The 15,866-nt window shown below is 43.5% G+C and overlaps 2 protein-coding genes across 2 annotated transcripts; both read left to right on the top strand.

Moving 5' to 3' along the window:
* The first annotated feature begins 4,799 nt into the window (after positions 1-4,799).
* Positions 4,800-6,542, top strand: LOC115178014 (uncharacterized). The gene is made up of 3 exons (XM_029739024.1): positions 4,800-5,098; positions 5,286-5,837; positions 6,321-6,542. The coding sequence occupies exons 1-3, from the start codon at positions 4,958-4,960 to the stop codon at positions 6,540-6,542; spliced, it is 915 nt and encodes a 304-aa protein (XP_029594884.1). The 5' UTR covers positions 4,800-4,957.
* Positions 6,543-14,596: 8,054 nt separating this feature from the next.
* LOC115178650 (G2/M phase-specific E3 ubiquitin-protein ligase-like) lies at positions 14,597-15,496 on the top strand. Its single transcript, XM_029739901.1, has 2 exons — positions 14,597-14,929; positions 15,027-15,496. Exons 1-2 carry the CDS (start codon positions 14,725-14,727, stop codon positions 15,293-15,295), a joined length of 474 nt encoding a protein of 157 aa, XP_029595761.1. The 5' UTR covers positions 14,597-14,724; the 3' UTR covers positions 15,296-15,496.
* The last annotated feature ends 370 nt before the right edge of the window (positions 15,497-15,866 follow it).

Genomic DNA, 15,866 nt, shown 5'->3' with positions numbered 1-15,866 from the left:
CCTGAGAAGATATCATACAGGAAGTGCCCCCTCTGACCATTTCTTGGCCTTCTATAGCCTCTTTATGGAAAATAGAGGATCTCTGCTGTAACGTGACATTTTCTAAGGCTCCCATAGGCTCTCAGAAGGCGCCAGAATGGGGAATGATGACTCTGCAGTCCCTGGGCGAAAAACAGTAGGGGATTTGGAAAGTGGTCGATCTGAGAACAATGACACGGGTGCGCGCGTGCATGTGACGACTCCATTTTACTTCTTTCAGTCTTTGAACGGATACAATGTCTCCCGGTTGGAATATTATCGCTATTTTATGAGAAAAATCGCATAAAATTGATTTTAAACAGCGTTTGACATGCTTCGAAGTACGGTAATGGAATATTTTGCATTTTTTTGTCACGATACCCGCCGGCGCGTCACCCTTCGGATAGTGTCTTGAACGCAAGAACAGAACGCAGCTATTTGGATATAACTATGGATTATTTGGAACCAAAACAACATTGGGTGTTGAAGTAGAAGTCCTGGGAGTGTATTCTGACGAAGAACAGCAAAGGTAATCCAATTTTTCTTATAGTAAATCTCAGTTTGGTGGGTGTCAAAATAGCTAGCCATGATGGCCGTGCTATCTACTCAGAATATTGCAAAATGTGCTTTCACCGAAAAGCTATTTTAAAATCGGACACCGCGATTGCATAAAGGACTTCTGTATCTATAATACTAAAAATAATTTGTTTTTTGTGAACGTTTATCGTGAGTAATTTTGTAAATTCACCGGAAGTTTTCGGTGGGTATGCTAGTTCTGAACGTCACATGCTAATGTAAAAATCTGTTTTTTGAGATAAATATGAACTTGATTGAACAAAACATGCATGCATGTATTGTATAACATAATGTCCATAATGTCTGATGAAGATCATCAAAGGTTAGTGCTGCATTTAGCTGTGGTTTTGGTTTTTGTGACATTATATGCTAGCTTGAAAAATGGGTGTGTGATTATTTCTGGCTGGGTCCTCTCCTGACATAATCTAATGTTTTGCTTTCGTTGTAAAGCCTTTTTGAAATCGGGCTATGTGGTTAGATAAAGGAGAGTCTTGTCTTTAAAATGGTGTAAAAAAAGTAATATGTTTGAAAAATGGAAGTTTTCGAGGAGTTTGAATTTCGCGCCACGCTCTATCATTGGATATTGGCGAGGCGTTCTGCTAGTGGAACATCTAGATCTAAGAGGTTTTAAGGTTACATTTACGGATTAACTCCGGATTTTAAGGTTAGGGTTAAGTTTAGGCATTAACTCCAAATGGTTAAGGTAAGGGGTAAGGTTTGGGATAGGCTTATAACAAAACTATCAAAAATGACTTTATCGCTGGATTCAACCATGAAACCTTTGGAGTCAGAGGCAGATGCTTATCCACATCCACAATGTCCTAGAAAAACCAAAACTTACTTAACCTCTCTAGGGCAGGTGGCACCAAATCGTCCCACCTACGTAACAGCCAGTTGAATCCTGTAGCGCGATTTTCAAATACCTTAGAAATGCTATTACTTCAATTTCTCAAACATATGACTATTTTACAGCTATTTAAAGACAAGACTCTCGTTAATCTAACCACACTGTCCGATTTCAAAAAGGCTTTACAACGAAAGCAAAACAGTAGATTATGTCAGCAGAGTAACCAGCCAGAAATAATCAGACACCCATTTTTCAAGCTAGCATATAATGTCACAAAAACCCAGAAGATAGCTAAATGCAGCACTAACCTTTGATGATCTTCATCAGATGACACACCTAGGACATTATGTTATACAATACATGCATGTTTTGTTCAATCAAGTTCATATTTATATCATTTGAAAACGTAGAAAATCCAATTCAATGATATTGTTGTTTCCTGAACTGAGTGAACTCATGAACTGCATTTGACTTCATTTTCAGAGTTAATTGAGTTGAAATGGAATGAAGGCCAACCCTGCTAACCATGGTCCTTTCCTGTAAAGTCTAGAGCTTTCCCATCAAAACCCCAAGCCCCCATCCTTGTCTACAGTGCCTTCAGAAAGTATTCATACACCTTGACTTATTCCACATTTTGTTGTGTTACAGTCTGAATTCAAAATGGATTAAATATATGTTTTTTCTCTCACCCAGCTACACACAGTACACCATAATGAAAAAGTGAAAACATATATTAAGACATGTTTGCAAATGTATTGAACATTTAATACAGAAATATCTAATTTACATAACTATTCACACCCTTGAGTCAATACTTTGTACAAACACCTTTGGCAGCGATTACAGCTGTGAGTCTTTCTGGGTAAAGTCTCTAAGAGCTTTCCACACCTGGATTGTGCAACATTTGCCCATTTTTCGTTTCAATATTCTTCAAGCTCTATACCAGGCAGTGTCAGAGGAAGGCCCTAAAAATTGTCGAAGGCTCCAGCCACCCAAGTCATAGACTGTTCTCTCTGCTACTGCACAGCAAGCGGTCCCGGAGTGCCAAAAGGCTCCTTAACAGCTTCTACCCCTAAGCCATAGCACTGCTGAACAGTTCATCAAATGGTTACCCGGACTATTTGCATTGACCCCCTTATTTTATTCATATTTGTTCTTATTTTCTGCACTGACTCTCTTCCATAGGCTCGATATACACTCACTGGACTCTAACCATACACTTACACATACTACACTGACACTCCAAAACACACACACAAAATGGTTTAAGGGCAACAAAGTCAAGGTGTTGGAATGGCCATCACAAAGCCCTGACCTCAATCCTATAGGGCAGAACTGAAAAAGCGTGAGCGAGCAACGAGGCCTACAAACCTGACTCAGTTACACCAGCTCTGTCAGGAGGAATGGGCCAAAATTCACCAAACTAATTGTGGGAAACTTGTGGAAGGCTACCCGAAACGTTTGACCCAAGTTAAACAATTTAAAGGCAATGCTACCAAATACTAATTGAGTGTATGTACACTTCTGACCCACTGGGAATGTGATGAAAGAAATACAAGCTGAAATAAATCAATCTCTCTACTATTATTCTGACATTTCACATTCTTAACATAAAGTGGTGATCCTAACTAACCTAAGACAGGGGATTTTTACTAGGATTAAATTTCAGGAATTGTGAAAAACGGAGTTTAAATGTATTTGGCTAAGGTGTATGTAAACTTCCGACTTCAACTGTATATGGTGTGTATATATATATATATATATATGAACTCAGCAAAAAAAGAAACGTCCTCTCATTGTCAACTGCGTTTATTTTCAGCAAACTTAACATGTGTAATATTTGTATGAACATAACAAGATTCAACAACTGAGACATAAACTGAACCAGTTCCACAGAAATGGAATAATGGAAATTGAATAATGTGTCCCTGAACAAAGGGGGGGTCAAAATCAAAAGTAACAGTCAGTATCTGGTGTGGCCACCAACTGCATTAAGTACTGCAGTGCATCTCCTCCTCATGGACTACACCAGATTTGCCAGTTCTTGCTGTGAGATGTTACCCCACTCTTCCACCAAGGCACCTGCAAGTTCCCGGACATTTCTGGGGAGAATGGCCCTAGCTCTCACCCTCCGATCCAACAGGTCCCAGACGTGCTCAACGGGATTGAGATCCGGGCTCTTTGCTAACCATGGCAGAACACTGATATTCCTGTCTTGTAGGAAATAATGCACAGAACGAGCAGTATGGCTGGTGGCATTGTCACGCTGGAGGGTCATGTCAGGATGAGCCTGCAGGAAGTGTACCACATGAGGGAGGAGGATGTCTTCCCTGTAATACACAGCGTTGAGACTGCCTGCAATGACAACAAGCTCAGTCATATGATGCTGTGACACACCGCCCCAGACCACGACGGACCGTCCACCTCCAAATTGATCCCGCTCCAGAGTACAGGCCTCGGTGTAACGCTCATTCCTTCGACGATAAACGTGAATCTGACCATCACCCCTGGTGACACAAAATCACGACTCGTCAATGAAGAGCACTTTTTGGCAGTCCTGTCTGGTCCAGCGACTGTGGGTTTGTGCCCATAGGCGACGCTGTTGCCGGTGATGTCTGGTGAGAACCTGCCTTACAACAGGCCTACAAGCCCTCAGTCCAGCCTCTCACAGCCTATTGCGGACAGTCTGAGCACTGATAGAGGGATTGTGCGTTCCTGGTGTAACTCGGGCAGTTGTTGTTGCCATCCTGTACCTGTCCCGCAGGTGTGATGTTTGCATGTACCGATCCTGTGCAGGTGTTGTTACACGTGGTCTGCCACTGCGAGTATGATCAGCTGTCCGTCCTGTCTCCCTGTTGCGCTGTCTTAGGCGTCTCACAGTACGGACATTGCAATTTATTGCCATGGCCACATCTGCAGTCCTCATGCCTCCTTGCAGCATGCCTAAGGCACGTTCACGCAGATGAGCAGGGACCCTGGGCATCTCTCTTTTGGTGTTTTTCAGAGTCAGTAGAAAGGCCTGTTTGGTGTCCTAAGTTTTCATAACTGTGACCTTAATTGCCTACCGTCTGTAAGCTGTTAGTGTCTTAATGACTGTTCCACAGGTGCATGTTCAATAATTGTTTATGGTTCATTGAACAAGCATGGGAAACAGTGTTTAAACCCTTTACAATGAAGATCTGTGAAGTTACATGGATTTTTACGAATTATCTGTGGAAGACAGTGTCCTAAAAAAGGGACGTTTCTTTTTTGCTGAGTTTATATATATATATTATTTACAAATTCATCAAACATTTATGATTTTATATGGGAATCAAAAAGCTTTCATGGATGTTCACCATGTGCTCAGTGCTGTCAACAGACCCCATTATGACATCACAATGTAATGGAATCCTTGCTATGATATCATTGCTGGTTCCATCTGACAAGCAAAATTTCATTTCCACTCATTTCATGATAGTTCTCTCACAGAGATAGGTTAAGTTCTTATTTTGAGAGTGTTAACATTTATTATCAATGGCTTATCGAGGAAGAAAATCAAGTGAGTTTGACAAACTCCAGAAGGAGAACTCTCAGATGAAGAGCGTCATCGAAAACTTGAGGAAGCAAAACATGGCTTTAAACCAACAGGATGACCAGGACAAGTTTTCAAGTTTTGTAAGGCTCATCAGTATTTCAAACGTTTTTCAAAAATATCACTGTGTTTATTTTGTGGTTTCATAGACATACAGTAGGCCTACATCCATAACATCTTTAGCTTAAAAGCTTTATATGACACACTGTAGAAACTATTTTGACTACTTCACTTCTGCTATTCATTTCATACTATACCATTGTGATCCAGGGCTATCAGGAGAGCTACCCAATCCCAGAGGGCCATCGTGGCTTCATCAGTGATGCCAGACTTCTGCAGATGCAGAGAGCTGAGAGAGAGGCCATGGAAGCAAAGCAAAGAAAGATAAGTGCTATCCATGAGAATTATGTCCGGACTGCTCTCATCGGGGTTGGCAGCACCTTCGCGCACCACTTCGTCCCCTCTATTCAGTGCATTCCGCGGCCGAAAGCTCCACCGAGGCCTTTGCCACGAAGGCTTGAACACATAGCTCTGGCCCCACTGAAGAACATGGTGGGGGTGGACGGAGCCCAAGTTCGACCTGGATCTCACTCTCTGGAGTCCATCCAGGTGAATAAGTCATTCAGCAGCAGTAGCGTGCGGCCTGTTCCCGTCCCTCCCACTGGAGCTCCCTCCAAGAGGGGCAAGAAGAAGAAGGGCAGGCGGGGAGTCAAAGCCCTGAAAGTCCAGTTGGACCAGGGCTGTGCTGACAACAACGGACCCATTGACCTGATGGAGGAGGTGAGGGACATCGAGGCTCACCTGAAGGAGGAGGCCTGGAAGGTAGGATGGACTTTGAATTTATTGTAAATGTGAAAATTTGTAGTTCAGAATTATACTTGGACTTATAAATTCCCAAAACAGATAGTGGTTCCATGTCTTAAAATCAAATCTAACTTTATTTGTCACATGTGCCAAACACAACAAGTGTAGACCTTACCGTGAAACCAACAGTGCAGTTCAAGAAGAGTTAAGAAAATATTTACCAAATAAACTAATGTAAACAATAATAATAAAAAAAGTAGCACAATGACATAACAATAACGAGGCTATATACAGGGGGTATCGGTACCAAGTCAGTGTGCGGGGGTACAGGTTAGTTTAGGGGGTACAGTGTGCGGGGGTACAGGTTAGAAAGGATACTCTCTTTGACGGCATGATAGAGTAGATCCTAGAATACAGCATCTCTCTGTGTATTAGTTTATGTATATACTAGTTCTATATGTATTTCTATGATGGGAGCATTTTTTCTGGTCTACGCCAAAGGTGGTACATGAGGTGAAGGCCATGGGCAGAAGTTTGGGCTCGGCCATGTCCATGGGGGAAATAGCCACCAGCTCTCTGGGAAGCCTGAGCTCAGTGGATATGAACACCCCTGTGGAGCTCCGTGACTACTTGGATGTCGGGGCCCCGGTCAAGTCGCGTGACAGCCCACCCAGGCTGGATCCCCTCCTACCAAGCCCAGGAGCAAACTGCCTCAGCCTATAAGGTTCCTTAGCCTTCAAAAGGCTGCCACCGGCTCAGGTCAGTCCCTCTCATGTACTCACACTAATTTAAATTAGACAGGGAGATGAAGCTAGGTAGATCGATAGAAAGACAGTAGGAAGGGAAGAGACACAAATGGCTTTAGCTCAGGACTAAGACATTTTCCCATCTTGCTTTGCCTGTTGCACAGTGAGAAAACCGTTGCTCAAGGCTAATTAGACCCTGCTTCTGAGCAGGGTGAGCACTAAAAAAATATGTGCTAAATTTAAAATGATATATTACTAACTAAGATGTTCTAGTGTTAAAAGCTACAAACAGATATGGAAATGAGTAAATACATACATAAATACATACAGTTCACAGAGAGATAGATGTCTGCTGTCAACCCATAGACAAGAAGGCAGCCAGTGAGCCAAAGGGCCAAATAAAGAAGAGTCAGGACCAGGCCAGGTTGCAGCCCCTGTCCAACCCAGAGCAGGCCCTGACTAAGACCTTCAAGCTGCTCCACTCTGCCTCTGATGACTGGTGAGCATTCACTGTAGACAAGACCAATGGAGCTAGGCTAAAGGAAGCACAGTGTAGTGTCCTTGGAAATGTAGATTTGAGCTACAGAGCGTAGAAACTTCTGAAATTAAGAGACCAGAGTCCTAATTGATGAACATCATTATAATGTTTTTGGAAAATGTTGTGGAAATTGCTTACGTTTCTTTCACTGAATTGCAGGGAGAAGAAGATCGAGGGCTTGACCTCTCTCCGTGTGATGGCTCAGAACCACATGGACATACTGATGCCTAAACTCCATGATATCTGCCTTGCCATTATAAATGAGGTAGCTGTATTCATTCACTGCCCTATTCATTCATCTGCACAAATCTGCTACATTTGGAGAACAAGTCAAATTATTGTGTCATGTTTCTGATGTTCGTGGGTTGTACTGCTCAACATTAATAGCTGGTCCTGTGCATGTTATTATGATTCAGGTGAAGAACCTGCGCTCTGCAGTGTTCTGTGCTGCCATGGCCACACTGGGTGACATGTACGTCCACCTCCAGAGGGCCATGGACAGTGAGGTGGAGGGGACGGCACGCGTGCTGCTGCACAAAGCCAGCGAGGCCAACACCTTCATTCGGCAGGGCGCCAACTGTGCCCTGGGTCACATGGTGCAGAGCTGCACCCCTACCCGTGTCATGAATGCCCTGCTGGTCGGTGGGCTGAGGTAAAGAGGGAGAGGGGTCAATTAACGCTCACTAAGGGGTAGATCAGGACTTCCACAAATGTTTACTTTGTCTCACATTGAAAGTTTGACTCGAGTGGAAGTTAGGATTCACTCCAAACAGCCCTGATGTGACAATGCTATAGATAATTGATATGTAGTGAACCTTCTGGTGCAAAATGGTCACTGCTCGCTTAGGTATACCACACATTAGATTAGATTCAACTGTATTGTCATTGAACAAGTACAAGTACAGTACAACGACATGCAGTTAGCATCTGACCAGAAGTGCAAATAAAAGAGTGCAAAAAATGTACAAGTAAAACAGTTAAGTACAATGTATGTTATTAAGTGGGATGTATAAATGTGCAATGAAGGCAAACGGCAAGTACAAATGGCAAGTCTAAATGTGCAATGAAGGCAGGGTTACAGTAGCTGGAAAGAAACTTTTCTTGAGCTTGCTAGTGTGGAAATGTAGAGACTTGTCCTGCCTTCCTGATGGTAGGAGGGCAAACCGTTTGTGGCATGGATGTGAAGGGTCCCTGATGATGCCGCTTGCGCTGGAGATCTACGATGGCAGGGAGCTGGGCACCAGTGATGTGCTGGGTGGTTTTCACCACCCATTGCAGGGCCTTCTGGTCAGCCACAGAGCACCCGCCAAACCACACTGTGGAGCATATAGTCAGATTGCTCTCGACCGTGCAGCGGTAAAAGTTCACCAGGATCTTGGGAGACAGGCAGGCCTTCTTCAGCCTCCTCAAAGAGTACAGGCGCTGCTGCGCCTTTTTGACCAGGGTTGAGGTGTTGAGGGTCCAGGAGAGGTCATCGGAGATGTAGATACCCAGGAATTTGAAGCTGGGCACACGCTCCACTTCAGTGCCATCAATGAGAACTGGGGCGTGGTTGCAGCTTTTAGACTTCCTGTATCCAATCCACTATGAGCTCCTTGGTTTTCTTTGCATTGAGGGCCAGGTTGTTGTCAGCGCACCATGCTTGACCTCCTCCCTGTAGGCTGACTCGTCATTGTCACTGATCAGACCTACCACCGTGTTTTCGTCTGCGAACTTGACGATGGTGTTGATACCGTGTACAGGAACTCAGTCGTAGGTGAAGAGGGAGTACAGGAAGGGGCTCAGCACGCAACCCTGTGGCACACCAGTGTTCATGTTCAGGGTTGAGGTGGTGAAGTTGTCTAACCTGACAGACTGGGATCTGTTGGTCAGGAAGTCCAAAGTCCAGTTACAGAGAGAGGGGCTGATCCCTAGGTCATGGAGTTTGGTGACCAGCTTAGAGGGAATGACCGTATTGAGCTAAAGTCTATGAACAGCATTCCCACATAGGTGTTGGTTTTGTCAGGGAAGAGTTTAAAGCTGTGGAGATGGCGTCCTCTGCAGACCTGTTCGGTCGGTAGGCAAACTGGTGGGGATCCAGTGTTGGAGGGAGGCAGGACTTAAGGTAGGCCAAAACCAGTCTTTCGAAGCACTTCATGATCGTGGGGGTGAGTGCAACAGGTCGGAGGTGATTCAGGCTTGATGTGGTCGACTGCTGCGGCACTGGCACAAGGATTGCGTTCTTGAAGCACATGGGGACAACCGCCTGGGCAAGTGACAGATTGAAAATTAGTATTAGGGCCGGGACAATACCAGTATCGCAATATATTTTCAATGGCAAAAATGAAAACACATAGCAGATCTCACTCTTTGGTCCTTTAAAAACCTGCTGTATGTAAAATATTGTGTGATATAGCTTGGAAAAGAAATAAATATTACTCAGGATGACAACATAATGAAATTTGTTTCCAACATTGCGTCTGTTTTCCTAAAGAACTTAAATCCACTTCGTGTTTTGGATACTGGTATCGTCCCGGACCTAATTAGCAGTGGATGTGTGTCATCTCTACACAAGAACATTTGTTAACACTTTATATGAAAGTGATGCTCCAGAGCAGGGCCGGCTCTAGCCTCTTTAGCCTCTTGGGGAGATTTGGTTGGGAGGCCCCCCTACCAAGCGGGCATGCAAAAATTATGGCACCCCTTTTGACGGCGGAGAGAAACATGTGCATATTAAAGTTAATTTCCTGTAATACGACACTACAGTAAATGGTGACCCCAATGTGATATATCTTACAGATACTTTGGACTAAATTTGAGTTTATTCTATTATATTATTCTATTGGGGCAGCAGGTAGCCTAGTGGTTAGCACCAGCTGACAAGGTAAAAATCTGTCGTTCTGCCCCTGTACAAGGCAGTTAACCCATTGGCCGTCATTGAAAATAATAATTTGTTCTTAACTGACTTGCTTAGTTAAATAAAGGTAAAATAAAATTAACATATATATAACGAACATGTGGCCTATGTGATGGCGAATATGCAAGCAATCTATATTTTGGAGTTATGGAAATCGACTCGTATTAATAATTTTATCAAAAAAGGCAAGAATGTTCTCACATTTGATTCGATTAGGGATGAAATTCTTTAGTACTGGCAAAATACACTGAGTATACCAAACATAGGGGGAGGCGGGGGGGGGGGGTCTGCTGAACACGTCAGGGTTCTATGGCCGCTGGCAGAACAGCAGAAACAGGGTTAGCAGCACGACCAGGTGGACTAGGGACGGGGACAGCCAAGAGTCGTCAGGCCAGATAGTTCTGAGGCATGGTCCTAGGGCTCAGGTCCTCCGAGAGGGTAGAGGGAGAGAGATGGAGAATTAGAGGGAGCATATATAAGATCACACAGGACACCAGATAAGACAGGAGAATTACACCGGATATAACAGAATAACCCTAGCCCCCCGTTCAAAGGCACTTAAATATTGTCTTGCCCATTCACCCTCTGAATGGCACACATACACAATCCATGTCCATATTGTCTCAAATCTTAAAAATCCTTATTTAACCTGCCACCTCCCCTTAATTTATACTGATTGAAGTGGATTTAACAAGTGACATCAATAATTGGATTCACCTGGTCAGTCTGTCATGGAAAGAGGTGTTCTTAATGTTTTGTATACTCAGTGTATTGACATGCATAAGAAAAAATACAAGATAATGTTAATTCTAAAGCTTGCTGTGTTTTTACTTGGGGGAAATACTAATAGCAACACAGCAAACTACTGATGAACTTCCGAAAGGACATCAGAGCGCAGCATAGAGCAATTGCAAGCAGAACTTCAAGCATACGAAAAAGAGCATGATCTGACTAGGTCATTTCTACATGATGCGCAGCGAGATTTGTTAGAACAGAGCACAAATAGGCTCCAAAGCGACATGTCTGACTGAGATACAGATAGCTGCACAGTCAGTCCCACCTAGGGTGTGAGCGGCCATGCCAGAGTATGTGAGCGGAGTGAGGAGTGGAGCTTGCCCTATTTGACTGAAGCGTGGAGCGAGTTTCCCAGAGGCTGGAGCTTCGGCGCACAATTGGCCCAGCGTCGTCCGGGTAAGGGAGGGCTTGGCCGGCAGGTATACCCCTGGTCTCATCGTGCACTCGTGACTCCAGTGGCAGGCTGGGTGCAGTGCACGCTGACCAGGTGTACGGTGTTTCCTCTGACACATTGGTGCAGCTGGCTTCCAGGTTGGATGTGCATTGTGTCAAGAAGCAGTGCGGCTAGGTTGGGTTGTGTTTCGGAGGACGCATGGCTCTCGACCTTTGCCTCTCCCAAGTCCATACGGGAGTTGCAGCGATGAGACAAGACTGTAACTACTACCAATTGGATACCATGAAATTGGAGAAAAAAAAGAGAAGTCAAAGAGAGGACAGACTTTTCCCAATTGAGAATATTCCCTTGTAACAAGAGGCCCTTGCTCTGCCTTGAGCTAGTCCTACCTGTCACAGATTAAACATGGAATAATTTTTTTTTTATAGTAGGACATTTACATCAATTTTTGATCACTTAAATGAATGGTATTTACACATTGAATCCGACTGCAGATAACTCTAGCATAGTGGTAGATACAGTATCTCAGAAGGACTGTTCCGACTAGGGTTTAGGCAAACTTAGTCCTTATCTAATGTTTCAGGCAAATGTGGATTTAGGCTGGGATTCAATCCCCTGAAACACGCTTGACATCTAAACGTCATTTCTGATTGAGAATCTGCAGAATTTATTGTTAATTCGATCTCTGCGTACATCGAGGAAAATTCATTTAAACGCTGCATCGTCAGCTTTCCAGTGTGCTGCGCTATAAATTGAATCCCTGCCTAGACTGAACAGCTAGTGATTTAGCGTTAGGTTTGTATGCTTAATTCAACATTTGTGTTACTCTTGAACCAACCGTGACTCAAAAAAGCAAATGTTGAAGAAACACTAAATTCCAGAAAGTTAGCCTACTCTATGGAACGCCATTTGGGTCTTTGCGTGTCAAAAAGATACACGTCAAATAACACTATTTGATATGCAAATGTTGGCCAATCACTATATGAAAAACTTCTCATTCATCATCACCAACAAACGACTAAGTCATGTCGAACCTTGAAAACATGAGAGACCGCTTTTTAAGTTTTGCCAGCCAAGTGCAACCACCTTTACAACCACCCCAGGAGGATCGGGTGGTTCAAAGGTAGGATTCATTCTGGTAGGTTAGGTAATACCTGGCAAAAGTCAACATTAACCGGCACAACTACTTGGTAATGTAAGCTAGCTAGATTGCAACGGATAACAATACCGCGGGGTGCGCAAGCATGTGCGGCATCGATTATGCTGAGTGTCATTATTGTACATTTTATTGTAACGTAACAATCGGAATGGCTTTATTTATTACTGTACCTGTATTGATTTCAGTCTCTAGAGGAAATGCGGGAGATACGGCGTCTTCAAGACAAGGCCTACCATCTCTCTCTCGCTGCAGACCAGGAGAAAGTATGTATATGATATAGCTTAGTAAATCTGCTCAGATCACACATCAACGGCATTCCAACAGGAAACACGTTTTCATACACAAAACAGATTCATTCAATACTTATGTTTGCCACAGAAGATGAAACGTCATCGTTTTGAGGAGTGGGAGAGCAGGCGGAGGAAGGTAAGGGATTTCACCTAGTTGATATTATGTAAGGGATAAATGCAGACGTTCTTTACATTACCTTGGAAATAATGGACGACGCAGTAGAACAAGGTGGAGCCGAGTCCCATTTTTGCAAGGTAATGTACAGAAAGAGGGCGTTTATCCTGCTTATACTACAGTTACCAAAGAAAATAATACTAAAGCACACATTTATCGGCAGAAATCCTGCTGCTACTGCTACTGTGCACTGGCTTCTTGCTCCAACCACCACCTCAGCCTCCACCTGTTAGGTTATGTGTTCCTGCCGGGGGCATTGGTATAGCTTATCGCACTCACTGCCTGTAGGCTATTTTATATTGACGCTTTGCTTGGGCAGTGAGCTACCCTGAATGAGCAGAGCCTATATGGCCACGGCTTGTATCATTCATTGCTTAATATACAGTAAAAATGTATTTCTATGTGCCGTTTTCTTTCTGAACTGGTTTTAATGGCCATTCTAGAATTGAAGAATGCTGTGGTATAAATATATTTGTAACTTAATAACAGTAATGCATCTTGTAGTCAATAGAGGAGAGAAGACAGAGGGTGGTCTCTCATCCAGAGAAACCTGATAGAGTGCCCTTTAAGATGAAATACCCAGATGAATCCATTCAGGTTAGTCATTCATTTACTTGTTGATAAACTCAGTACTATAAATGTACATTTCAGTCTGAATTACAATTGTTAATGTTGGTCTTTTGTTATATAGATGTTGTTTGATTATGTGGGGGAGGATGATGCCTGGAGTGAGGGTTTTACCCTCCAGGCAGCAGCGGGCTTCGCAACCCTGAAGAGCACGATTAACTGGTCATTGGAGGACCATGGCATTCGGGAGTCACTAACACTGTATGTGTTGTGGTTGTCTGTGGAGGATGTGCAGGTGACTAGCATGACAATACCTAATAATAATATATTTGATGTTTGTATCAGAATACATTTGAACTACTTGATAGTTATAACCTTTGTGTGGTTGTTTCTGTCCATTTACAGGCAATCCTATCACCTCACCTCTCACCTGCCCCCTCTCCCCACCTCTTGCCAGCCTCCTCTCCTCTCCATTCACCTTCATCACCAACTTTTTCTTCTTTTCACCCCTCACCTTCTAACTCACTTTCTCCTTCTCCCTCACCTTCACCTCCCTCATCTCCATCATCGGACCCAGAGACTTAAGTTAGTTTTTTTAAGAGCATTTGTTTATAGAGAAAATGTAGTATTTAAAATCTTAATGTCAGTGTATTTTCCCTTACGATCAATCCTTATTCCCCCCCCCCCCAGAATGGACATAGGTGCCATTTTACGTACGCTCTGGAGCCGAGTGGACCAGGACCACTGCCCCATCGCCAACATGATAAATGACCACAGGGGCAACGTCCTGAACAGTAGCCTGTATGCATTTCAACGCAAAAACTTTAATGCAGTGGCTAAGATGGACGTTGCCTTTGTGGACGTTGAGTCCAAGGCGGAGGGGGCAGTTGACCAAGGGGGTCCCTCCAGGGAGTATTACAGGCTCCTCATGAGGGACATCAGGGACTCGGCCATCTTCGAGGGTCCGGAAGGAGCTAAACGGCTGTCCCTTGATGTTCATGGTAAGCCTTCTTTTTATCCGTATTAAGGTCTGATTTTAATGTAAAATACAGAATTTAAGCCAAACAATTACTGAAGAGGCTTTTTCAGGTGCTCTGTCCAGGGTGATATATCATAGGGATAACAAAGCTGGAACACAATTGAAATTGTCTTTTTAGCATCACATGAGGGCCTGTATGGAACCATTGGGAAAATTATCAGTGTGTGTGTGGTCCATGGAGGGGTTGGGCCACACTTCTTATCTGTGCGACTCTTCGCAGCAGTGTGTGGGAAGCCTGCACCTCCACTCAGTTTGGAGGAGGTGAGCCACACTACTCTGAGAGCACATTTGGAAAATGTAAGTTTGATGTCCTCCCTAACAGCAACAGGAAATAATAGATCATTATTATCATCGTTCCCGGAAGCTGTCCGTGCGGACTCCATAAAGCCTCCCACTGCCAGGGACCTATGGGACCTGTTTAAAGTAACCTATTCCATACCTGGCGGCAACCGGCGGTGTTTAGAGAACGACACCATCTGCCACTGGTTCAACTGGCTGGCTGAGGTGCAAGGTAAAATAGTAAATTGTTCCAGTTTATCGGTGACTGTATATTATTCAATTTTGTGATTTAAATGTGTATTTTAAATGTTTTACTGTATACTCCTCAGATGGAGAATGTCCTCCTCTAACAGTGGCAATGGTGTTGGAGTTTGCTACTGGGGCAACGGTGGTGCCACCCCTTGGGTTTGAGGACACCCCGACCATCGAATTCCTACACACAGCGCGAGGGCGTCTCGCTGGGCAGCAGAAGAAAAAGTACCCAGAGGCAAACACGTGTGCTGTGACACTAAGGCTCCCTCTTCATAGCACCTACAATGCCTTTAGGGAATTCATGACCTCCGGTATTGTGAATTCCCCACATTTCGGTGTTGCATAAAAACATATTTTTACGATACATAATTGTATCTAGTAGCACTAAACTACAGTAGCAATTGAGTGTTTGAAAATGTAACTGCACATCAACATTTATCTACTTACATCTGTATTGTTTGTACAGTGCATTCGGAACATATTCAGACCCCTTGACTTTTTCCATATTTTATTACGTTACAGCCTTGTTCAAAAATGGATACAATAACTTTTTCCCCTCATCAATCTACACACAATAGCCCATAAATACAAAGCAAAAACAGGCTGACATTTTTGTAAATGTTAAAAAAACGGAAATATTACATTTATCACGCTTTACTCTGTACTTTGCTGAAGCACCTTTGGCAGCGATAACACCATCGAGTCTTCTTGGGTATGACGCTACATTATTTATTTAATACATTTTAGAATATGGCTCTAATGTAACAACATGTGGAAAAAGTCAAGGGGTCTGAATAATTTCCAAATGCACTGTATTTCCATGTTGGCTGTTATTGTTCACTTAATGATGATTAATATTCAATTACACAGTCCATATTGTTTGTCTTGGTGTTGTTAAGGTTGAGTTTTTTTAGAAA

This window comes from Salmo trutta, chromosome 38, assembly GCF_901001165.1.
Source record: "Salmo trutta chromosome 38, fSalTru1.1, whole genome shotgun sequence".
NCBI classification, from domain to species: Eukaryota; Metazoa; Chordata; class Actinopteri; order Salmoniformes; family Salmonidae; genus Salmo; species Salmo trutta.
The sequence above is the reverse complement of the archived record's forward strand: the minus strand, read 5'-3'. Positions and strand labels throughout refer to the sequence as shown.